This window comes from Hyposmocoma kahamanoa, unplaced genomic scaffold (assembly GCF_003589595.1).
Source record: "Hyposmocoma kahamanoa isolate Upper Pololo Valley unplaced genomic scaffold, ASM358959v1 279, whole genome shotgun sequence".
NCBI classification, from domain to species: Eukaryota; Metazoa; Arthropoda; class Insecta; order Lepidoptera; family Cosmopterigidae; genus Hyposmocoma; species Hyposmocoma kahamanoa.
Window position 1 is genome coordinate 87,274 of NW_020653776.1, and position 24,559 is coordinate 111,832.

The 24,559-nt window shown below is 35.7% G+C and overlaps 1 protein-coding gene across 8 annotated transcripts; it reads right to left on the bottom strand.

Annotated features, from left to right (window-relative positions):
- Positions 1-5,644: 5,644 nt before the first annotated feature.
- Positions 5,645-22,031, bottom strand: LOC113229133 (myeloid leukemia factor). Of its 8 annotated transcripts, none has more exons than XM_026462631.1 (9): positions 21,790-22,028; positions 21,303-21,469; positions 19,973-20,061; positions 18,557-18,659; positions 15,265-15,385; positions 14,364-14,486; positions 10,715-10,954; positions 7,284-7,390; positions 5,645-6,393 (listed from the first exon to the last, which is right to left on the bottom strand). In XM_026462631.1, the coding sequence occupies exons 1-8, from the start codon at positions 21,840-21,842 to the stop codon at positions 7,288-7,290; spliced, it is 999 nt and encodes a 332-aa protein (XP_026318416.1). In that variant the 5' UTR covers positions 21,843-22,028; the 3' UTR covers positions 5,645-6,393; positions 7,284-7,287. The 8 variants fall into 8 exon arrangements, with proteins under 8 accessions (XP_026318416.1, XP_026318422.1, XP_026318424.1 ...); XM_026462634.1 differs by lacking the exon at positions 5,645-6,393 and adding an exon at positions 9,522-9,554 and having other exon boundaries at positions 7,310-7,387; positions 21,790-22,029; XM_026462633.1 differs by lacking the exon at positions 5,645-6,393 and adding an exon at positions 9,522-9,554 and having other exon boundaries at positions 7,317-7,390; positions 21,790-22,029.
- Between the last annotated feature and the right edge of the window lie 2,528 nt (positions 22,032-24,559).

Sequence of the window (24,559 nt, forward strand, 5' to 3'; positions counted from 1 at the left end):
TTTTTTCGTGGTTTTTGTATTAGACCCGTCGTCCATTTATTTATAAGAGGGTGTGGTGCATAAATTTATATCAAGGCATAATTCGGAGCTGTCACAATTTGACAATCTTTTGCCCTTTTCTAACTAAAAACAAAAGAGACGGATGCACTAAATTTAATTAGGTTGTAGTATGCGTTTAACCGAATCGACGCAATCTGTCATCGCTAACTTCCGTATCCGACATTTTTATTGTAACTGTGTACAATGTTACTCAGGTTTTTAAATCATGTTTATAGAATGAGACTGATACAGAGTTAAATGGTAATGACGACTGATATATAGAACAAGATAAAGGTGCCTTCAAATTAGACGCTTATAGAAGCATCTAGAAGCGCAGCACTTTTGCAAGTAGTCAATTAGTGAAGTAAAATGTACGCGCGGCTGCTGCGCCCTAGACGCGCCACTACAAGCTTCTAATTTGAAAGCGCCCTAAGGGCTAGCGCAAACCTGCGTACGGCGGGGGAGAGCATCGAAGAGTATCTTATACCCGCCAGCGCACACTGATAAGGAACTTCCCGTACGATACCGCGAGCGTTCGCCGGTGTACCGCAGCTACCGCTCCCTCCCGTTTGCCTCACATAACCACCAAAAGACTCCCGTCTCAGAGCATTGAAATCTAAACCTTATTGCAATTGTAATAGCATAAAATATACTTTGATAATTTTAATATTCTCTGCTTTCCGGCCCGATTTACGTTGGCTCTAAGATTGCATTTAATTTATTTTGAACAACACTGGTAATAATTCGCCACGGTATGCCTGTCCTCACCTGTACATACGTATACTATATTTTTCCCAGACGGAGAATAACGTTGCCAGGGTTGCCATTTCGTAAAATGTTTAAATAGTCATCCCATTGTTGTCGACAGTTTCATCGATAATACAAAACCCTTGAATAGTGAATGTTATGGCTTCATAATGATAAATAACTAGCACGTTTTCTTTTTATTTTGTCAGTCGCTCCACGGGTATTGAAGTCAATACGTGAAATACAAAGACACGGTCATGTTCTTCCTAGATGAAGTCTATTTTTAATGTAGGTTTACGTTTTACGAATCTTAATTTGTAATCATATAAGTATAATAATGATCTACAGCGATACTTTAAAGCGAGGCATGAAACACGTTCAGTGAATTATTGTGTAAGGTTATTCAATATTTAGTCGACTACCGATAGAATATTAATCGACTGCAATCACTAACATTTTGCAAGGAACGATCACAATTATCACAAAGGCTTAAAAGCTTTTTCTACCCGTCTTAATGCGATTCCGTGATTTAAGCTGGCAACCCTTTTGCGCACTGAACTGTCATTCTAATAAGTCTTGGAAAAAAATTGTATGGCTGCTGTTGTATAGGACAAACACATATCTGAATACAGCTATAACTACGCCTATGGGACAATCGTTAGTATAAGACCGATTACCCGTTGTAATGTTGTATGGAAAAATCGTTATGTAGCACCTCTGGTGAAACAAACTGAGAATGATACCACACAGGCGGCGCCGGTGCGTTGCCTCGTTGCAACGCTACGATTTCAATACACCGAGTGCCACATGAGCATTGCTGTGTTGCAACGCAAGGGAGATGCCACACGGGCGTTGCGTCGTCGCGCGCTGTCTCAACGCACCGTCTGGCATGTCGTTCTGATTTACATGTAGTACAACGCAGTTGTAACGACGCAAAGCCCACGCAACACACGTGTGGCGTCTCCCTCACGTCACTTGCGGGGTGCCCCATTTCGTCTTCTGGTCCCTTGTTCGATGCGCACCATGTGGCAGGTACTTCTAATTTACATCTAGTACCAACGCAGCGTCACCGCTCATTGCTCTTAGAGCGATGCCACACGATGCGTTGCGACATATTGAGTTGTTACGCTGCTTTGTACTACTTATATAACTATGTTGAAATCATAGCGTTGTGAGGACGCAACTGCAAAAAATTGTGATGCAAAACCATTTTAAAAATATAATTTATACGAAAAAAACATAAACATAATTCATTCATTTCTTATTGAAAAACATTAAGAGCTCCTCAATGTACTCAGTAGCCTTAAACACAAAAGTTTAAACTCGTTTTCTGTGATTTTATGAATGTAAGTCAAGTTACTGTTCCATCTTAGGTGCGATGTTTAATACAAGGATAATTTTAATTGCATTCTAGTGAAAGTTTTCAATTATTCACATTTACGTAGCACGAGATTCAATTTAGTTTATATTATTCCGAAAACTACTTTGTTCGAATTGGCTTTTTTATTTAACGCCAGCAATGTACAATATACGAATTTTTCCATAAAATACATATATACCAAACTTACATTAACTAGCTACATACTATCCTATTTACTAAAGTGAACATAAGACCGTTTTCTGAATCAATCAGAAGAAAGACAAAAATAAATAACTATAGTAAGTTACCTTTATTCCATCCAGCACTGGTCATAATTGAACAAAATCAGCGTTAAAAATGTTCGACTGAACAGTTTAAAGCATAGGTTCTCAAACGTTTTGGCAACTTAGGCAAGATAAAAAATTTAACCGCTCACCACCACAAAAAATCACAAGGAAAAAAATCATTATTTGTATTGTGGTTTGTATGCATAGATAATTCAGATTTCTTTTTCAAAGGCGCTAACACCCATTGGATGGCATCAATGCCCCTCAATGCTTCCGAGACCCCTTCGGCCTCCATAGGATTCTTCAGCGCCACTTTGGGAAACTATGGACGACGATTGGAATTGTTCAAATAGAACTGATGAATAAAACTGGCTGGAATAAAGGAATTATTGCAGGCAGAATTCAACAGCCGCGAAAATAAAAAAAATAGCGTTATGAGATTTGTGAGTTGGATTTTCTCATTGGATTGATAACTCCAGTGTGACCGTATAATCTGATCCGTGTTCAAGGCCAATTATCCATCAAAACGGAGGGGAGAAGAGCTGTTTCAATAACCAATAGTATTTAGTTTTTTTCACATATGTAACGCCACTTCCGTGTTGAAATAAAGAGCAATTTTTTGCAACAAAACTGTCCATAGCATAATTTATTAACTTTATGTGAATTGTATAACGTGCAAATTAGATACGATAGCCACGGAAATTCCCGATACTGCGCGAAAATTCTCCGTAAGCTTTTTAGCTCGTATCTATTTTATACTTTACGTAGTTGACATAAAGTTGATAATGAAAAACAGCTCCCCTCTGCTGCTTTGATATGATAGATAATGTGCCTTACACTAGGTAAATACGATCACACGATGTAGTGTTCATTAGATTGTGCTACACACATTACAAATGAACTGAATGCGATTGCACGCATAAACAAAAGAGATTATAAGTAAGAAATAATAGGAATCAAAAGGTGGGCAAGTGACAAAAAATGTAATACAGTTTGTTACATTAATCTATATAATATAAATTAATATTATATAAAAAAATAAACTTACTAAAGGATATTTTTAAGCAAATTGGAATTTTACATAGTCAATATAACGAGCCAGACTCTATCAGTAACACCAACCAACTACTGCTAACGTTTGACCCGCCTATTTTTCCAGACAATGTGCAGTTACATGTCTATAGTCGACATGGAAATTAAAAAAAACAGCAATTAAGTAGTTCTGAATTCAAATTATTATAGATGATAAATTTAATACTGTAGGAAAATTGTATTCGGGTGCATTCGGAAATTCGAAGACTGCCGAGAAATATTAAGGAAATAGTATTTGAAATTAATGTCGACATTACTGACGTCATCCGGCCGCCTATTATTATTAACTAATGAGTTAAACAAAATAATGTAGTTAATTTTATAATATAGAGTTGTAGAATTTCAGAAGCATACCAAGATTACATTGCGGTCGAAAGCCGAATGAAAAGACAGTCGATGAGCCTATACAATCTTTAGTGGGTAGGTCCCTTTTGTTGTACAGAACATGACGTCATCGGTCGAAATAAGACAATTTTTGGCTTATTTGTTCGAAAGTACATCTAATAACTTTCTTCTCAATTTTTCATAGCCCCGAAAGTAATTTTGAGAGGAAAATGTATTTTTTTTAAACCTAACTTAACCTCACCTAACCGAACCTAATTATGCCTTGCGATAAACATCTAACATATCCTGAAAGAACAACGGTTTCGTTATAATTCTGTTTACGGTGTAATGAAAATTCGAACAAACGTTACTTCGGAAAAAAAAATTCCAGTTTGTGACAGGTTACCCTCTGTACATCCTGCCCGATAAATTCCGCCCTGTTAATATAACATAATTGTTAATTAACCTTAATTAACCCTAATTGGATCTTAACTCAAAATAAGAGCAACCGCTAAGAAGTCCTTGAAATGTGGGTTTACAGAATAATTTTAAAAATATCGTGGACGGATAGTGTCCTATGAAAGATTATTGCAGATGGTGAATAAGAAATTAGAGGTCTAGAGTACGGGGAATGCAACCACCTGGAAGAAAGCGTACTTCGTGGCTTAAGAATCTCGGGAGATGGTTCAACCTGAGCACAAGATCCTTGTTCCGTGCAGCTGTGTCTAAAATACAGATAGACCTCCGGTAAGAGAAGGCACCTCAAACAGAATTGTTAACTCCTCTTAATTATATCCCGCTCCCCCGTTTGTTTCTGTAATACTTTGTTGTCTGTGGTAGATTCTCTTCTCAGTAAAATCTGTCATTGAAATCATGGGTCAAGTTGTGAATAATAAACGCGTGTCTGCCTTATCGATGGAGCTATAACAATTTAAAAAGAAGTTTCATGACGTAATGAGAAATAGGCTCACCTGCAATGCTAATATCGCACGTTGAAATTGATGCCGTTACTAGACGAAATTATGACAGCATTACTTCATTTGAAACCAAATACTGTTGTAACCATTGACTTACAATTATATGGACGTCGGGTCCGCGCTAAAAAGTGTCCGCACTTGTAAGACGCTAAAATCGTATACAGAGCGCGACACTCCGCTTTAGTCTTCATTTGTTCTACGGACAGCGCGATACTGCGATGACATAACAATTTAAATTTCGTATAGGTTGACTTGGGACATTTTTTTCGTGGTTTTTGTATTGGACCCGTCGTCCATTTATTTGTAAGTCAATGGTTGTAACTCAAAAATTTGTGGAATTGAGAAAACAGGATTCGAACGTTCAAAAATACTGAATGGATATGATTGCGAATAATATCCTGTTAAGCGCGATCCCGCATTCGCGATTTCGTTAGCGTCACGCGAAACCATTCATTTGATCGCAACGCGATGTTTAAATACCTTAAACCAACCACAAGAAACTGAACTGGCAGTTCAGAATGTATTACTGTCGAATGCAATTTAGGAAACGTGGTAGGAGTTAAGGAAGCGAAAACCTGTTCAGCGATGTCGATCATGTTTCGTTTTTCGCACAGCAATACAAAATGGAGTCTTATTACGAAAAAATTTTATACAAAAAACTGAAATATTTAAATAATTTAAATAGTTTTCTACATTAACTTACAAATAAATGGACGACGGGTCTAATACAAAAACCACGAAAAAAATGTCCCAAGTCAACCTATTCGAAATTTAAATTGTAATGTCATCGCAGTATCGCGCTATCAGTAGAACAAATGAAGACTAAAGCGGAGTGTCGCGCTCTGTATACGATTTTAGCGCCTTACAAGTGCGGACACTTTTTAGCGCGGACCCGACGTCCATATAATTGTAAGTCAATGGTTTTCTAAGATTTAGATACGCAAATAAAGCACGTTCGTTACAATATTTAGCTTCTTGTTCGGATAATCGAATTACCAGGGATAAAAAGGGGTACAAACCCCGTTTTATCCCTGGTAACAGTCGTTAGGTCAAGTTAGAGACAATAGGGTGACCAAAAAAATATGTATTAAACAGGGCGGGCCACACAAAAAAGAACAATCCCGTTTACGCGAATTTCGATTAACGCGATTTTACTCAGCTCTCCATTAATATGATATATAAATTTGTTGCTTTCACTTAGTTCGAACCTTCAACTCGTGTTTTCCCAATTCCACAACTTCGAGTTACGACAGTGTTTTAGTTTCAGATACGATACTGTTCTATAGAAAAAATCTGACAAACAATGTCTCGTTTTGTACGATAACATCATGTTCTATAGAACAAACGGGAACTTCCCCGACCTTTCACACTTGGTGTACATCACTGGCTTTACAAGTTTGGTTTAATTTTTATTTAACTGGCTGAATATGCTGCTAAAATACTACATCAATAACTAACCAATAGGTATGGTCTAATATCTTACATCTATGGAGATTTCATATCATGGGACATCATTTATCGGCTTGTAATTCGCGTCTTTTGTCTCTTGCATTACCTCAAGCGATAGCGACTTTTATCTTTCATAATTAACTTTTAACCGTAATTATTACATTAATTACTTTTAAAACCTTAATTATAATTATTTGTGGATCCAGTTTACATAGTATTAAATGGACTGATCTATCGGTAAAAAATGGAAATAATTAGATAACAATACACTTGTTTTTAGCTAAATTATTATTAATTAATGTCATTTCTCATTTTCATTATTAAACATCATCTTTCACCGATGACCATTCATCGTTTGTACCCAAAAGAATAAATATGAAACAAATTATACTAGCAAAAAAATGCATACAAGCAAACTATTTAACACAGTTAAACGCGAGATTATTATCATTAAAAACAGAACCTCGGTTACATTTGACAGAAAATTAATACTATATATAATGAAAAAATTTAACACTAATTTGGTTCCGCAAATACGTACAGTGCTTCTATTTTCTCAATATCCCTCGGCAAACTTCGTGTTTCAGTTGCCATTTGCCTTTGGTAAAGACCGGACGCTTTCAGTCGACTTGGAAGTACATAGAGTTGCTATTACATTTTTTTATTTATTATACAAAGGTAGGAAAGCCGCTAAAGTCACAGTCACGACTGATAATTTACAGCGTGTATAAGGTACGTTGTTCAAAATTCTAATTATTATAGATTTTAAATCTAATAATCTGGACGTGGAAATTGATATTCGTGTGCATTTGGAAATCCGATGATTGCCGAGGGACATTAAGAAAAAAAACCGAACGCGGTATCGTATGGTACACTGGGTGCTCTTAGCACGTCATGCGTTAGATAGGCTCACGGAGCAGATACACCTGCGGAACAAAATCATTGTTACGAAAAATACCGAAACAAATAATCAACGTTTCATACAAGTCGCTATCGCAGAGTCGAAAGTAGTTCAATGATCGCGCGGCGCGTGCGCATGCGTGTGCGTTGGCTTGTGGTGCTTGTGGCGGGGGCGGTTGGGCTGCGCACCACTGTACATGTCGCGGACGCTGCTGCTGCGAACACGGTTTTAAATAAATACCGATGGTATTTGTTAATTCGTCAACAGTGATTATGTACAATTTCCACACTTGATGTTAAAAGAATACTGTAGATAATGTAGTTTATTTACTGTACACTGCTGGAAACTATAATGATAAGTTAATAGTGGCTATTGTAATATAACATGTGTACATTAACTTATTTATAAAAAAGTCTCAATAGTCATGAAACTATATTGACAAGTTATGGTTGACAATTCAGATATTATTACCTTTTTTGTTAAGAGTTTTATATTAGAAACGTTATTAACAAATTAACATTGACTACTAAGACTTTCCGTGGAATAATATATGCGGCGTTGGAGTTGCGAAACTATGAGAAAATGACACATAACAACCACCGTACAAATCATGCAACAAAAAAAGTCCTTAAATATCACATGCCATAAACCATTAAAAGCAATAAGAATCGAGAGTCATGGCCATAGGCAAAGTATTATTTAAATTTGAAGGAAATAATACACATAGCGTGGACAATAACCCCATTCTGAAATTTCGAAATCACCGTTGTACGAGGAAAAATTATTTATTTATGACTTTTTATTATTTCGCAAAAAAATTTACTTTGAAATAGTTGCAATTGAAATTTCAATGACGAATATTTCTGAAAAAAAAAACCACGTTAATTTGTAACAGATGATCCCACATTTAATGTTTAATCGAAACTATGTAAAAATTTGCATTTTACATACATACATACATATACCTCACGCCTTTTTTCCATTGGGGTGCATTTTACATACGCAAATAATTCGCTTTTTACTATAGTTAACTAATATTGTATAAAAAAAATCCAGATAATTTGTTTTCGCAGTGTAACGACAACATAGCGACGTGGACGAACAAGTCATGCGCCTGGTGGTAAGCGACACGCCTGTCCACAGCAGTTGCAGTGCCATTAAATTGCAAAGATCTGAGGGGCACTGCCACCGCGCCTGTCACCCTGAGGCATAACTTGACAAGACCAGAACGCAGTAAAGTGAGCATTACTGCTTGGCGGCAGAAATAGGTGAAGTTTTGGAAGAGCTACTTCCAAAAGGAGCTCTACTGCTGCTAAAAATTTAAAAGTAAATCCATTATTTTAATTTTTGCCTTTTATTTTAAAACATTCCGTGATTTGGGAAGGAAGTAGTATCCACTCTACGTGTATTAGTTGAAGTTTAGGTAACTATGTTCTGCCTATTTCTGGTCATGACACCAAAAAACAAAACCATTTAACCAAGCAAACTTTAACGGCAATATGATTAAAGAAATAAATATACAAAAATAAATACTGAAACTATTTCGTCTCGATTTTTTTAAAACAATAAAAAAAATGTAATAATTAAATTTTTATTCCATGAAAATAGCATCCAACTATAAAATAATTAATTACGTTCTTTAGTATCATTTAAAGTAGTATTATAGAAAAAAAATGTGGGTTACACCACTTTTGCGCTGATAGCCTCATCTGAAATCAACAAGGTTGTCTTTGGAAAATCTCGTCAATTGTTTTCGTTCAGTAATAACTTTTTTACAAAAAAAAACCGACCTCAAAATGTGTGAGCAATTAGATCTATTTCCTAAGTTTCATTGAAATCGGTTAGCGGATAGTGGATAAAATGTAATAACCCGGCTTCATCCCCTAATTGACCGTCCTTAATATTTTGTTGAATGGACCACCTTTCCAACAAAAAAAAAAGCATAATCGAAATCGGTCACAAATGATAATCAGATAATCAGATAAATCGCGTAACATATTATTATATCGTACGTATCGCGTATCGTAACATATACACACAACGAAAACACGTTCGAATTGAGAACTTCCTCCTTTTTTTTAATCGGTTAAAAAATACCTTTACGTAGTACGAGTGTCTCGCTAGGTCTATGAAGCAACCTAGGCCGTTCTTTTTGCGTGTTTTAATATGGTATCCGTTAGTTCCTTGTTAGCGATGTCACAGGTAACATTAATGTAAGTAACCCACATTGAAACCAAGTAGAAGTAACCAATATTTAACAACAAATCAAACCAAACAACTGTCATAGCAAACTTATGTCCAGCGTTAATAATAAATAGCAATAAATATAAATATGTATTTATTACGAGCTCTAATAGTAGTAGCGCCTGCGCCAGTATCTGGAATTGAGTGAAATTTATGTTTGAATTTGGAATAAGATTAAATAACCCTCCATAATTGAGATGAGTCCCTTTCCTGCTGCACCCCCGCAAATAACGGGAAGACGATTGGCCGAGCGTATTCCATCCTTCCACCAGAAAGTTCCATTTAAAGCGATCAACTACCAATAGAATGTCATAGTTTCACTAAACGGAAATATGTCAATATAACCAAACACATGGGAACCCGGTAAATTCTATGCAAGCATGTTTTCCACATTGTAGGCCACCTAACACCAACAAGCACCCACGAACACTGTATTGCACAAAGGCGATTTTTATTTGTGACTGATATTTTGCATTTTGTTGTTGATACAACTACTTTGCAGTGATTGTGGCCAGGGTTCAATATCATGATTAATACATAACATAACAGGGGATATCATGTTTTTTTTTTATAATTATACATGCTGATTCTTAGTCCGGTCTCTTTAATTTTCGACTAAAAATGTCAAACAATAAGAAAACTAAATAAAAACGTAAAAAAATAATTGGAAATACGATTTGGTTTCAGACTTTTTTGAGATTGACATTTGCCTCGTTTGGATACTTTCGGATACACATGGCACAACATTTGCTAGCGGCAGCATTTTGCTTTTCCAATTATTTATCTAAAATCAAAACAATTATCAAGGTATATCTATCATGACAATTATCAATAATTAATGATAATTCCCACTTCGAATCCTGATTGTTGCAAAGTTGCAACGCCTGCACTGCCTATAATTGCAGTACCAAGTTTGTGGAAGTTCATTCAACTTTATACAACACTTTTGGTCTGTAATCTGGCGTTACGTTTTTTGTACGCGGCAGGCGCTGTATTCGTTTTCACGGAGCCAATAGAGTTTAGATATGATCAAGTATCAATGCGATTGTTAGTAAATGAAAAATGGTTTTTATTGCGCTTGAAAAGATGACGAACAGATCACACAAACAATATACATTGAAAGTATCGGTCGCTGTTGTTACCGTTTTTTGTGTAATGGACCAAAATTCTATGTAAACTGAAAATGTTTTCCCCAATATTGCGATTATATTTTTAACTAAATTTACCTATACAATGAATCACAGTTAATAGATGAGTTTTGCCAATCAGTTAGTAGAGTCGAGGTGCAATTTACCTCGTCGTAAGGGGACTGGCTGTAGGTCGGAGCGGGCGCCGCACGCTCGGTCGGTAGTGGCCACTTGGGCTATGGCCACCGGTGTTGTGGCCACTATGACTGTGGGTACTGGCGGTATGGCCACTGGCGCTGTGGGCAATCAGGCTATGGCCACCGTGGCCGTGACCACTGTGTCTGTGGCCACTGTGACTGAGGCTACTGGCGCTGTGGCTATGTCGGCGAGTGTCTTCGCTATTGGAGCTGCAATTTATAGTACTACACACTACCATACCTAATTTGCTTTTGGAAGAGATGATCAAATTGACTTTTTAATACACATGAATTAAATGTAGTAATAAATTTACAATTAAATAATAAAAACGTTTTATGTTGTAAAATTGAATTAAATATATTTATTAAAACGGAATTGAATTTAACCCATCGGAACAAGCTTTTTTGTGTCCACGCAAAAAGAGCCAACAAGACGTTGCGCGTTTCGCTTCCAATCGGACCGCCGCCGACGCAAAAAGCACATCTGTTTCGTTCTTATTACATGGACAATTACCCAGTCGGATTAATTTGATTCAGAGGATCTAGTCCCGTTCTCTATCCGAAATAATTACCGTCAAATAAGTAACACTTGACCATATGAGAAAACAATGCCAAGTATGAAACGTCATTCACATCATACGTCTTTTAATTTATTATGTATTACTCATGGCGGTAATTGTTTCGGACAGATGTCAGACGGGGGACGGGATAAACCCCCTGTATCAATAAGTGTGGTGATCCCTCATTGAAAGATTATCAACAGTTACAGGTTTCTCATTACCGTTTTTTGTTCCTTTTACGATATTTCAGGACATTCAGTTACGTCACCCGTGACACAATTATTATTGATGAGTTCACCGCACTACACAATCCCCAAGTACTGTCAACGTCCCACTCCTAGACACCGAGACTCCTCCACAGTGCTGGTGAAATTAAAGGCACATGGGACTTGTCAACTTATGTCTCAGGGTGACGAGCGCAGTGGCAGTGCCCCTCAGGTCTTGGCGATTTAAAGCTCTAAGTGGCACTGCAACTGTTATGGACAGGCGTGTAGCTTAGCATCCGGCGCACGACTTTTTCGTCCCGTCACTTAATATCACAAAAAAACTGGTTTGAAGTTCATTTTTCTTTCTCAAAAAACTGTAAGTAAAATACATTGATAACTGCGTGAAACGGAAACAGCGAATGTGCTAATATCAAATTTGATATAACATTGACACGCTAGTTTCCAGAAAAAGTCATCGAGATTACGATGCCCCAATCGTTTAATCCTGAAAAAGGGGTTTAAACTCTCCAGTGATTGAAATGGAGGGTGTAACTGCGAAGAAAACAAAAAATTACACTGTAGTAAGAAACCTGTTGAATATCATTTAACCCCAATACCTAACTGAAAAATTAGTCTATAATTGGCATATACCTTGTGTGGACTAATATGGTTGTCTTAACAAATTTGTCACTCTAATTATCTCTTCAAAATAAGTACTTATATTAAATAAATAAAGTTCTAAATATACATAGAAATTGTTGTGCTGATACAAGACATAATATGAGAAAGTGCTATGCACGTACATTCCAGGCACTACAAGAAATTTCTACAAAGCATATAACTTTCTAGAACATTCATTTGTTAAGCTATTAAGGATCTGTTTCACTGCTTAATAATAAAAGATTATTTTAATAATAAACATGTACCCAATAACAAAACTATAATTGGTAAAACTATAATTAGATACATATTCCCTTATATCATGTATATACTACTATTGTCAATAACAAAAAGTTACATTGGTTACACCACTCCTCTACATGAGTACTCGAATGCCCCCTCCGTCACTGGTGTTACCGTTTTCCTGTCATCGATTCTACTTAATCAAATCGACTAGTAATTACTCCATAATTTGGTAAATTATTGACAATTTGCAGTAGAAAGATGAATTTAGAATTAAATGACTTTGATGGTCCAACAGTTTGCACTGTGGGTGCTGAAAAAAAGGTCCAGGTTCAAGTCCCGGTAGTATCCAATCCGGTCTGAGCGTTCCAGGTAATGTATACGCACAGTATATGGAACTCGTGGGTTTGAGACCAGGTAACCAATTATCTGGTAGGTTATTGGGCACATTATTAGTATTCTTCAACAAGATTTCGGTTGATATTCAACATTTGCCATATACGAGGATTAAACCTCGTGAAAAAAGGACTTTATGCAAAAAGTTTTATTGTACAGCTTCTACGTACTTGCATGTCAAACATCCACGGCAGTGCTAGTGACCCCTTTAGATCTTTCAGGTTGTCTCAATCTTATGATATTTGAAATAAATATTGTAAATGGCTGTACAAATGTTTGTTTACAAAGTGCTACCCTTAAAGTGATTCCACCTTACGAATGACTAGTACAGTCTAATCAATTAGACAATTTCAAGTGATATTTGCTTACCTAAGAAATAAATTTATATTAGCTTGAGTTTGAAGTAGTGAAACAGATTCCTGGCGTTGTAACATTCTATACAACTTTGTAATAAAAAATAATACTAACCCCGTAGACATATAACGTTTGGTGCGAATAGTAATCACTCGCACTCATAACATATAACGGTCCGTATTAATAAATATATCTCAAGTGCACGCCGGATATTAAGACCTCAAGTCAACTGTTTTTATGAAATTTTGTTTGATAACTATCATGATAACTATCCAATATACATGCGATAATTATCCATGATGATTCATAGTTAACTTTGTTATTAAGTTTTCTAGGAAGATATATTCTTAGGATAACGATTACGATATTTGACACGTTTGAATACTTCTCTGATACAAAGACATTATTAACGGTAGCATTTTTGTTCCACTTAATTATATAAATACCAAGAGAATTTATCAATCATAATTATCACTTCGAAGCGTGTTAATAAATATCACTTGAGTGCACAACAAAATTTCCGGTTAAACGTTATCAGCACATATGCTTCGATTCAAGGTCAATGAAGTCCCAATCAATCAATTTCACGGTTCTGGTCATCATCCAAGATATACCGAACAAATATAATACAGTAAAATTTGAGGATGTTTCTCGAGATCTTATTGATAGCTCAGCGGATACGCATTTAATACCAGACTTGAAAACTCTTTATTAATACGGGCCAAAAAAGCCGGTCTTAAAAGCCGGTCTTAAAAGCCGATCTGTATTGTCGTAGTAGCAAGGTTCACCGTCCCTGGACTTAGTTGAATTGACAAAAATTGATGTGAATAAAAAGTACTTCTAGGTTTGCGCAACGATTTTGCACACGGATTTATGTACACGATATTGTTTATGTATATTCTTAACATTTGTTTTCCTTATGCCTAATAGATGGCAGCCTCTAAACGTTATCTAACCCATTATCACTCATGGCTTGTTTGTGGCGTCATCTGTTAGCACAAAATGAAACTGCGTAGTTGAGAGCTGTCAGAAAGTTTGGCCTTCTATTGAGTAATCACTCTTTGTAACATACGAGTTTGTGAAAGTAAGGCACTATTGTCAATTCAAAGTGAACTCCAGAGACGATGGATTTCAACTACAACGGTAATCAAACTTTTAACGTCGTGGGGGTACGACAGTACATAGAGAAGAGTAACTCACGTTTGCGTGGAGGGCGCGGGCGGCAGCGCCAGGCGCTGGGGCGCCGCTGGCGGGGGCGCACGCCCGGCCTGCACGCTGCGGTAGCGGGGCGCAGATGCGGCGCCCGCCTTCATTTGGAACTCCCTGCGAGCAAAAATAATGCTCATATCAAACTGCAATTACAAGAAACCCAACATGTTTTTTTATTAAATAACTTTTTACATATATTTGCTAGTTTTATTGAACCCTTAATAATTATATTTTCTTGAATGGAAGTCCCGACTGAATTTGGTAAAATGAGTTCGGTTTACGAGACAGTTATGAAAATCATCGTGATGTAACCTATACGGTTAGCATAAACATTTTGAAAACTTTGAAGTATCCGACATAAGGATTTAGTTCACCGCGGTGGGCCATCAACGCAGTGAAAAGAAAACAAAGAAAGAAAATAAATTTATTCAGAACAAACACATGTCCAAACACGTGTATTACACTGAAAAGGGCCCAACTCAGCAAATACTGCGGCGAAGCTACAGCGCTGGTTTTCAGTAGACCCTTTTTTGAAACTGGCCGATTTAAAAACTTACAAATAAAATTAAAAGAAAATAAAAAATTGTGGACGCGTATTAAAATAAGTACAACATATAAACAACTCAATTTGATCAGAAAAATAAAATTGTCACTATTTCTTTATGTATTTTATGTTTATTTTTGCGTTATACAAATAAAATTTCTTCAAGTGTATTTTGCAATATTAAAATGTGCTTTCTGAGTTTAATTGCGAAAGTATAAACGGACTGGAGTGGACTAAACCTTTGTGGAAGACGTGTTTAACAGTGACCTATTTATATTTAGTACAGTGGTATGCTTGCGTCTCAGAGACGACCAATGGTGACAATGATGATTGTAAAAGTGATGATACCTGTCAAACTCTTCTGCGTCGTCTTCATCGATGTTGATGAACTCCTGGTGTTCTTCGGCGTCACCGGAGTAGTAATTCTGCTCGCGCTCAATTAAATGAGCGCGCTCGCCAATGTGATGTCCTGCAAAGAGGTATTGCTTCTTTAGAATACACCATTTAAATGCAATGTGTTCAAGCAGCAGTCTTTCTGCTGCAGCCACAAAATTACTTATTTAAATTTCAATCAAATTGCCTTAGAAAAGATTGTTTTCAAATTCATCCTACTGTAAATCGAACCCAGGCCCTCCTCATTCAGTGCAATCAAACTATAATTTATCCGCATGTTGGGCTCAAAAGTCGTCTCCTGGTGAGTTAGTCAACTATATAATTTGTGTTTAAAGCTAGGCATAGTTAGAATCAAAATGAATGGCCAACGAATGAATCCGAACTATCAAATTAACTAAAATATCTAGACATTAAAAGTGGTGATTTCTTATTCAAGTGCTTCAATATAATATCTACAAGTATATTCTTTATTTCTTAAGTAAACAAATTACACTTACAACAGGTTACTCGGAAAAAACGAGTAAGAAATTCTAGGATCACGCTTTGTAAATAGACATAGTTCATAGTAATTAGATGCATCCATCCGTTAGATCCATGGCTATCTGCCTGCTTTTCTCCGAAAACTTTATATGAAAATCTAAATACCATTCGCATAATCAAGTGAGACAACATTGACCATTCAATCGCATAAAATATAATAAAGTATATTTATTTTTTCTTTTTTTTTACATTTATGTATTTATGACATTTATTTTTCACATTCATTCATTTCAGGCCACATGACCCATATAATATATACCTTAAGGACTAATTAATATACATACAATATAATATGACAATAGAATAACCTAAACAACTAATCTACGCGGATTGCACTTGTCGGCGACGTGTGGCGCAATCTGGTGTCAATAAAATTCACCAACAAGAATACGAAGTAATGCGACCAATTAAAATATTTATATTTTGTCGATGAATCGATTTTTTAAGCCACGATTAATCGGTTGCTTGACTGTTTTGCTTAATAGCTTACTTACTACCTTACATTGACTGTTCGTACCATGACACGCTTAAAGTAAGCTTATTATAATGTTAAAGCTATGATGTTTTTGTGGCAGCTTTGTGACTATTCATTCACTCAGTTCGTACTATGATGTGACTTTAATATTAAAGTAATATTGTTCTTATGTCAAATTTAGCAATCTTAAAATAGTTACACGGATGCAATGGAAACAATATTATTTTCGAATTTATTGTCTGAATATTGATTTGTAATTATTAAAAGTTAAGATGAACTTATTTACTTACATATATATATCTCTTCAATATTTTGTTTATTTTTTTATTTATATACGGACGAACCAGCGAACGTCACGAATTTTTCTATGTGCTTGCGTCGTATATTTGTATTTGGTTTTCTTAATCTTGGAACAATTTCACAAAAAATAATTGAATATTAATTCAATAAAAATTTACAATTTGAGATATACCTATGTAAATAAATAAGTTCAATTTAACTTATAATCTTCACAAATCAATATTTAGACATTAAATTCGAAAATAATATTGTTTCCATTGCACACGGATGCAACAACTATTTTAAGATTTCTAAATTTTACATTAATCTTAAAATCGCGTCATAGTACGAACTGAATAGTCACAAAGCTGCCGATAAAACATCACAGTTTTAATATTATAATAAGCTTACTTTAAGCGCGTCAAGATACGAAAAATCAATGTATGGTTAAAGTAATATTGTTTTAAGAAGTTGTGGTATGCCCCCAGCTCTTGTTTGTAAACTTTGATAAAATTCCACAACGACTAAGCCAGGCACATTGATGTTTTCATGCAGATTGACTCTTTTGTTAATAAATGTCACAAAATCATTGAAATAACATTTTATTACAATACCAGAGAAAATAGAAAGCCTTTTCACGTAGATAGATTCAATAAGGATGTACATTTTTCGCATTTTTTCAGTGTATATCCTCAATTTTACTGTATATTTCTTCCAAAGTAATTGATTCAACACTTTCGCTGTTATGCAGAATCAACCAAAGCAATTTGAGGTATAAGCTCCATATCTTTCTACGTTAGTTTTGATTATAGTGACTCTCCGTACCTACCCTTACATACGAGAAGGGCACTATGACCTGTGCGCACACAGGAACCTTACAAGTTCAGGTTCTGACCCCAAATCAACCAGTGTACAGGGTACTCTGTCACTTGACTTCATCCGGTTCTTCGAGAGGCTAGTGCCTCGGGTGAACCGCCCCGGGTGCACGTACAGTACCCCTACTTTCCAGATAGGTACCAGAGCTGTCGCCACCGCTTAGCCATCGACTCTGAGTCCACTACCAAATCTCCTCATTGGCGGCGGAGCTGTAAGGCACGCTCACTTCCCGACGCCGAAAAATGACGTCTCTCCAGTTCCCAATAACTAAATCATGTGTTTTATTAGTCGCAATAAAATTTGAAGTACAACAGTGGTACTTTGTAAAATCAGTCCACGCGCATAAACCTTCGTTTACTGACAATGCGCCCCATGCAATAGCGGCAGAGCGCGACGAGTCGGGGGTAGACAAGATTTTTTTCTTGTCCGGCGCCGAGGCACTGCACACAGTTCGTGTGTAGAAACGACACGAATTCTTCTATAGACACGGCGACTTTGCTTAGCGTGTGCACGCGCCCTTAGACGTTACTAACAATACAAAGTGTTGAAAGTTTATTATATTATTATTAGTCATTGTTATTAATGCCGTGATAGCCTAATGATATTACTTACCACCTCTCAAGTAGAGGCCATGGGTCCTCGGAATTTGTGTGCGATATTTAATTTGAAATTTACCATGAGCTTTTTGATGAAGGAAAACATAGTGATAAAACTTGCACAGCACGTCGAAGAATGTTTACAATTCTCGGAAAACGTGTGAACTCCTCAACCCGCATTAGGCCAACGTGACGGACTATGGCCTAAACCCTCGCCTGAGAGGAGACCCGTGCCCAGCAGTGGGACGATGACTATTCATTGTCTAATTCTTTGGATCTTTAACACATTTGTGCATGTCTGTTTATATTTTTTTGGCTAAAAAATTTGCAAATACAATTTTTTTACGAGTGATTTTTAAAATTTTATGAATCAAATTTGTAATTTGCATTTATTTGCGTTAAAGGGGATGAGAAAATGTGCAAAATTGGAAATAGAAAGAACCATAACAACAACTAAATCTCTATGTTGTGCGACACTTACCAATAGACATCTTCTTGGTACCAGTGCGGGAATCCTGCAGGGTTTTTCTCGTTTCCTTGACACCATTCGGCCCGATCTTTGTGCTGCTCGTAGAACTGTATACCTGGGAATCAGACATTTGGAAGCAAATTATCAAATTGTTACCTAAACCAGTAACCATACTAAAATTAAATTACAAATTTACCATTACTCTTAGCGATTATACAATAAAGTTTCAAATTTATATCCTGAGAACAAAAACAAATCACATGACCTATGTTTAGATGTAATTTATTATCCTTTAGGCAAATTCTATACATAATATTGTTAAAGGCAACATTAGTTCTATTATTTATACACATGTAGAACACAAAGAAAAATTTCTTCAACTTCACAGAACTCAAACCTGTGACCACGCTAAACCAAGGTGATGCTCTGCCAACAGAGCTACAGGTCGAGTCAGCAGATCTTAGGTCTCAGATCAGTGTTTGTTGTAGATTTTTGTATCGGGTTTACTCAGCTTTTTAACTTAGTTCTGAACCGTTTGGTATAAAAAGAAACTTTTTTTTTCACAATTCTCATTGCATTTATATACACTTCCGGACACTTGAATCGAGCCACCTTGATTTTTTTGGTTTGGAGTACCGTAACTTGTAAAAAATCTATGTAGAAGGAAAATGTTTTGATGCAGTTTTGGAGCTGGTTTAATCAACATTCATTTAGAGTGCCACTGTTCTAAATTTGAACTACAGTTTATTAAAAAAGTCGAGTTACGTTGAAACAAGTCCATATTTGCTTTTTTCAAAGAAAAAAATCTAATCGATTTTTAAATAAAAAAATGTTTTAAATGAAAAGAAATGTTTATTTAGTAACTTGTATTGCCTCCCCGTGCATTAATGACAGCTCTCATACGGTTTGGCATAGAATTAATCAATGTCGTTATGACATGTTGAGGAATATCCTCCCATTCTTCCAAAATTACATTTTTGAGCTCCTCCGTTTACTTTACATTGATGCCAAATCAAGTTGCGAGTCTAGGTGCTATTTCCATTATTGTTACTATTGTTACAATTAATTTCTGATTATTTATGGTGTTACTTAAGAAATATAGTGGTGCAGTTTATTTGTTTCTAAGTGTAAAGAAAATTTAAGTATAAGGTGGTGCAAAGTTTCACAACACTAAAAATCTGTTGGTGAGAGGTAAAGAATCTTAAATGCCAAATAGTAATTTTTATCACAGAAAGCTTTAAAGGGGGCTCTTAATTAGATCATTTAATCTCAATCTTAATGTCAAATTAAATATGTAAAATAAAAAGAAACAATGACAGCACTTAGTGATTTTTAGCATTCTAAAGCAATGTCTGTAAAAACTTCTAAATACCAAAATATGGACTTAGCTCCTTTACGTCTCACCAACAGAAATATTCCCAATCTTACCTGTGGCTTGAAATTAGGTCCACTGGACATGACAACAGTACTGCTGCTGAAGGAACTGCCGGCTCCCATGTGCCCATCAAACATGTCACCTGTAAGCATACTGTGTTAAGTCTTCCTTCATAATTACAATTTTTAGTGCTGACACCGCAAAGTTGAAGCACTATATCTTTTTATTATTTATTATTGCGCAATAACTGTGCAATATACGACTCAATTGAAATAAGACCTCAAAAACCATCACCAGCATGTTGAGAGTAAATTGGTGGTGTTGTTGTTGTAGATATCTTCAAATCAATTGATGTCTGAAATTTTACATTATACTATAATATAATTATAATACAATTAAATGTTGTAAAAAATAAAAAATAAAATTATTACACTTATAATAACTTACACTTCTTGAGTTATTTTATATCACCGCGCATCTGAATTGTAGGTAAATAAGCATGCAATAATCCGACCACTAGTTATGTTTTATGTACAGACAAATCTAGATATAGTTACATTCAAATACTGACATTCCTTTTTAACTATACAGTCTTTTTTTAAAGCATGTCCACATAAAAGGGCAATGGACATAATTGTAAAAATATGTCTTAGGCATATTTAACATATAAAATATATTTTTTCTATTATTTTGTTAATCTCTTAACTCTGAATTCTGGAGTGTCTTAACTCTGAATTTCGAATTACTGGTTGTGCCTTTCTAAAAACTGGATGAATAGCAGCGATGTCAAAAGGAAATAGAAAATTTTGGGAAAATCTTACACCCAGGTGCGCTCCGTAATATCCTACAACCAAAAAATAACAAAATCTACTAACTTACACATTAATTTATCTAATATGAACATTTAGAGGTGTAAATGTATATTAAAATAAATGAAACCACATTCCTAAAATATGTTATAGTCTGTCTTTTTTGAAGATGTAGGAAAATTACAGTTTATTGCACAAAAGTGTTGCCCGCATGTGAGCAGCCACTGATTGCAGCCGATAAATATTCTATCCACTATCGACTGAATATTATGCAATAAATAACCGAAACTGATGTTATTAAATAATAAATAAATTTGAATCATCCTTGACCTATTATTCATCCAATTACTGAGCACAAGTTCATTTAAATTGTCAATTTTTTAATTTCATACATACATATACTGTATTTAGAACTACATTTATGAAAAATATATAGAGGAGACATATTTTTCATTTTAATTCAATACTATATATAATTTAATATTTTATGAAAACAGGCAACCCTACAAATGTCATTTACTCTTCAAATCTTCAAAAAAGACAGACTATAGTTGTCCGAAATGATAATACTTGCCTGAGAAGAGCTTGTTCAGCGAAGGCATCTGTGGCATGAAGGGCATTAGTGCACTCCCATGCCTTGGCCCACCAATGGCCAGAGGCACCTCTCCTAGCATGCCAAACGGGTCCGAAAACAATGAGTTCATCATGTTGTTCATCTGCCGCATGTGGCGCATGTGCGACCTACAATGACACGGAAGATTTCGTTTGATACCACGAAATATAACTACAGAACACAATCATATCAAAAGCCTTACTATAGTACTCATTGTATTTTCAAGCAAATGAACGAGAAGACATATTTCATAATCTTCTGTAATTATTTTGTATAGGTATAGATTGAATGGAAAATACCGTCCTCTATTTAATTTTACAGCACCTGCCATACTATCGATCGAATTTTTGTAACTATAAATCCTTTTCAAATGAAATAACAATAACAATCTCCATTTCCATTACAAATTAGTCGAATAATTTGGAAAAATATATGGTAATAAAGTTACCCGAAAAACGGATCATCCTCCACGTCGGCCATCAGCGACCCGAAAAGAGACATCTTCAAGCTTTCGCCGAACGCGAAACAATCAGCCAATAAACCAACAAAACGTGTCACCAAAAACAATCAGTATAAAAGCGTTGTGAAATTCTTGGCGTTTTGCGCGAGTAGTTGAATAGTCGAATCCTCTAGTAAATTCACGAAATTTTACTAAACGACCAGACAAAACACCTCGAGCGAACTGTCAAACGATATTACTAGAGGTGCGACAACATGTGAAGAGTGATCGAGCTTGTCGAAAATAATATTAATCGATTACTAAACAATCGGTTACATAAATAACAAAATCTATGATTGGTACCCATTGGTAAGTCAATGTTGGCACCAAAAAAACTCTTTGAGCTTGTGTTCATACTTCAGAATTAAATTAAAATTTAAAATTCTTAATTCAATTCGAATTGAATGAAATTAAAAATATTAAAAATTCAGTTTGCATGTATATACACAATGTGCTTTTGCTTACCGATGTACAGTTTGCTGTAAAACCGGACTTTTAAGTGTAGACACGGTAGTAAAGCATGATAGTGGGTTAAATGTTTTAGAATTTTAATTTCAACGAAAAAAAATCCCAAAATGTTATGATTTTACAGGTACGAAGGTGCTTTTAATATTAAATCAACACCCGTGCGTTTGTGAAACTTTAATGAAGTAGCTCATTGCATCCGGCCATACGCTCTAAACTTAGAGGATGGAAAAAAAATAAAGGCAATTAATCAGGACAAGTTAGCAAGGTTGGTTTAATTTAGTTTTGCAATAAGATTTTTTCTTTGTTATAAAGCAAAATAAAATCTTTTAATTACAATTTTACCAGTTTTGAACTTTCAAAATTTTAACGATTCCTAATATTTTTCTATAATTATTACTCACGATGGGACGTATAATGCGTTGAAGATGACAATGTGGGCGAGGGTCACCACCTGCATGAAGCACTTCGTCTTGTTGACCTCACGGAATGAAGCAGGTGTGAGGAAAGTGGGTAGGGAAGAACACATAAATAAATCACAACGAATATATATTTAACGAATAATTTCTAAAAAGCAAAACGTCAAAGCATTTATTGTGCGTAAATTTATAGTACGCGACTTCCAAATTTCCTTTAGAACGACTTACGTTTGCATCAGATCGAGTAGTAAGCCACAGGATAGTACAACTAACATTTGTACATTCGGTGCCCTCAATTATCCACTTACCCTACTTGGGTTACATTTTTCTTTCCATATCTTAGATCTAGGCGAAATAACTCTTTACTGGACGTATTACCGCCATTTTTCGTTAGTTGCTTTGGCTGCCTTACGTCAAACAGCAAGCTCTTTCGATGACTAATTTCTTGCACATACCTATTCTTTTCATTAGTTGTACAACAAGAGCTTCTGACGAATTTTGTGGAATTTTCTTTTTTTTTTATAACTGATAATAACTATAACTGATATGAAGAGGAAGAGCGTCACGTAGATAATTTACACCTGCTTATTGAATAGTTTCCCATTGTCCGTTCGAAGGACGGGAAAAATCTGAAATCTCGACTGCGTACAGTTGAAGTCGCGGCCGCATGCAGTTAGTCACGAGTCGTTCGAGACGTAGGAACCGAGAGAATCAGGTCCAGAAACCAAACATGTGCTGCCAGGCTTACGCAACAAATGTCTTCGCGCAAACGATTCCCGAACCTACTCGTAGACAGCTGTGAGACGTTGGTATTATTATACTATGTTACTTTCGTTGTTTGTCAACGACCAACGCAATCGCACAAGGAGCCTTTAAGACTTGGTCCCACTGCTTGGTTCCCTAGTGAGTTCAGTAGGATTTTCAAATGCTCGTGGTTCCATTGCTTAACACAAGTGGATCTATCATAGTTATACAGTCATCACTCCAGGCGATGTAATCGGAGTGACTTACTCGTATTATAAGCAGAGCCAATTTTTTTAACCCCGCACTAAGGAAACTCTATATCACGGTTGCCGTGGACACACACATAGACAACCACAATTTCTTACCGATACTAGTCTACTATTCTTGTGATATCATGACCCGTTTACTTATTCTTGTGATATGATACGTTTACAAAGTAAAAAAATATACGCCGCAACGTGCTCTACCTAGGTTACACTTTAATGTAAGGTGTCGATTTTGTATAAGAAATGAAACATGTAATTGAATAATGGATAAACTGCCCTGTAAATAAAAGTAACTCAAATTATTCTGAAACCAATCCTCAAATATTTAGACTGATTTAAAATTTACGGTGACAAACTCATTTAGGTAATTTTAAACGTTGTGCCTTCTTTATTTTTATGTTTTTGTGAACATTAATACGAGTGCAATTCGATCTATATTACCACGTTCGAAAGGTGTTACGCTCGAAAGATTGATTAAATTTATACTAATCAAACGCCATGAAAGAATTTAAATCGCACCACGGATGAATTAGAATTTTGGCACTACATGCAATTAACAACAAGACCAGACGGATATGATAATCACGGATTAATCATTTGCATCTCGAAGAACTGAATACTTTAGTCAACACAGCAAATGAGTGAATTTGACAAAGTACCTACTGCAAAATGCTGTTACTATTATATATACATATAGCCAAGTGGCAGGAGTAGAAATAAATCTACTCCTGCCACTGGACTCCCATACCTATAATCCAATGGGAATACAGTATAATTTTATATGCTCTTAGTTCCTATCTATGCCGCTGGAATTGGGATTTTACT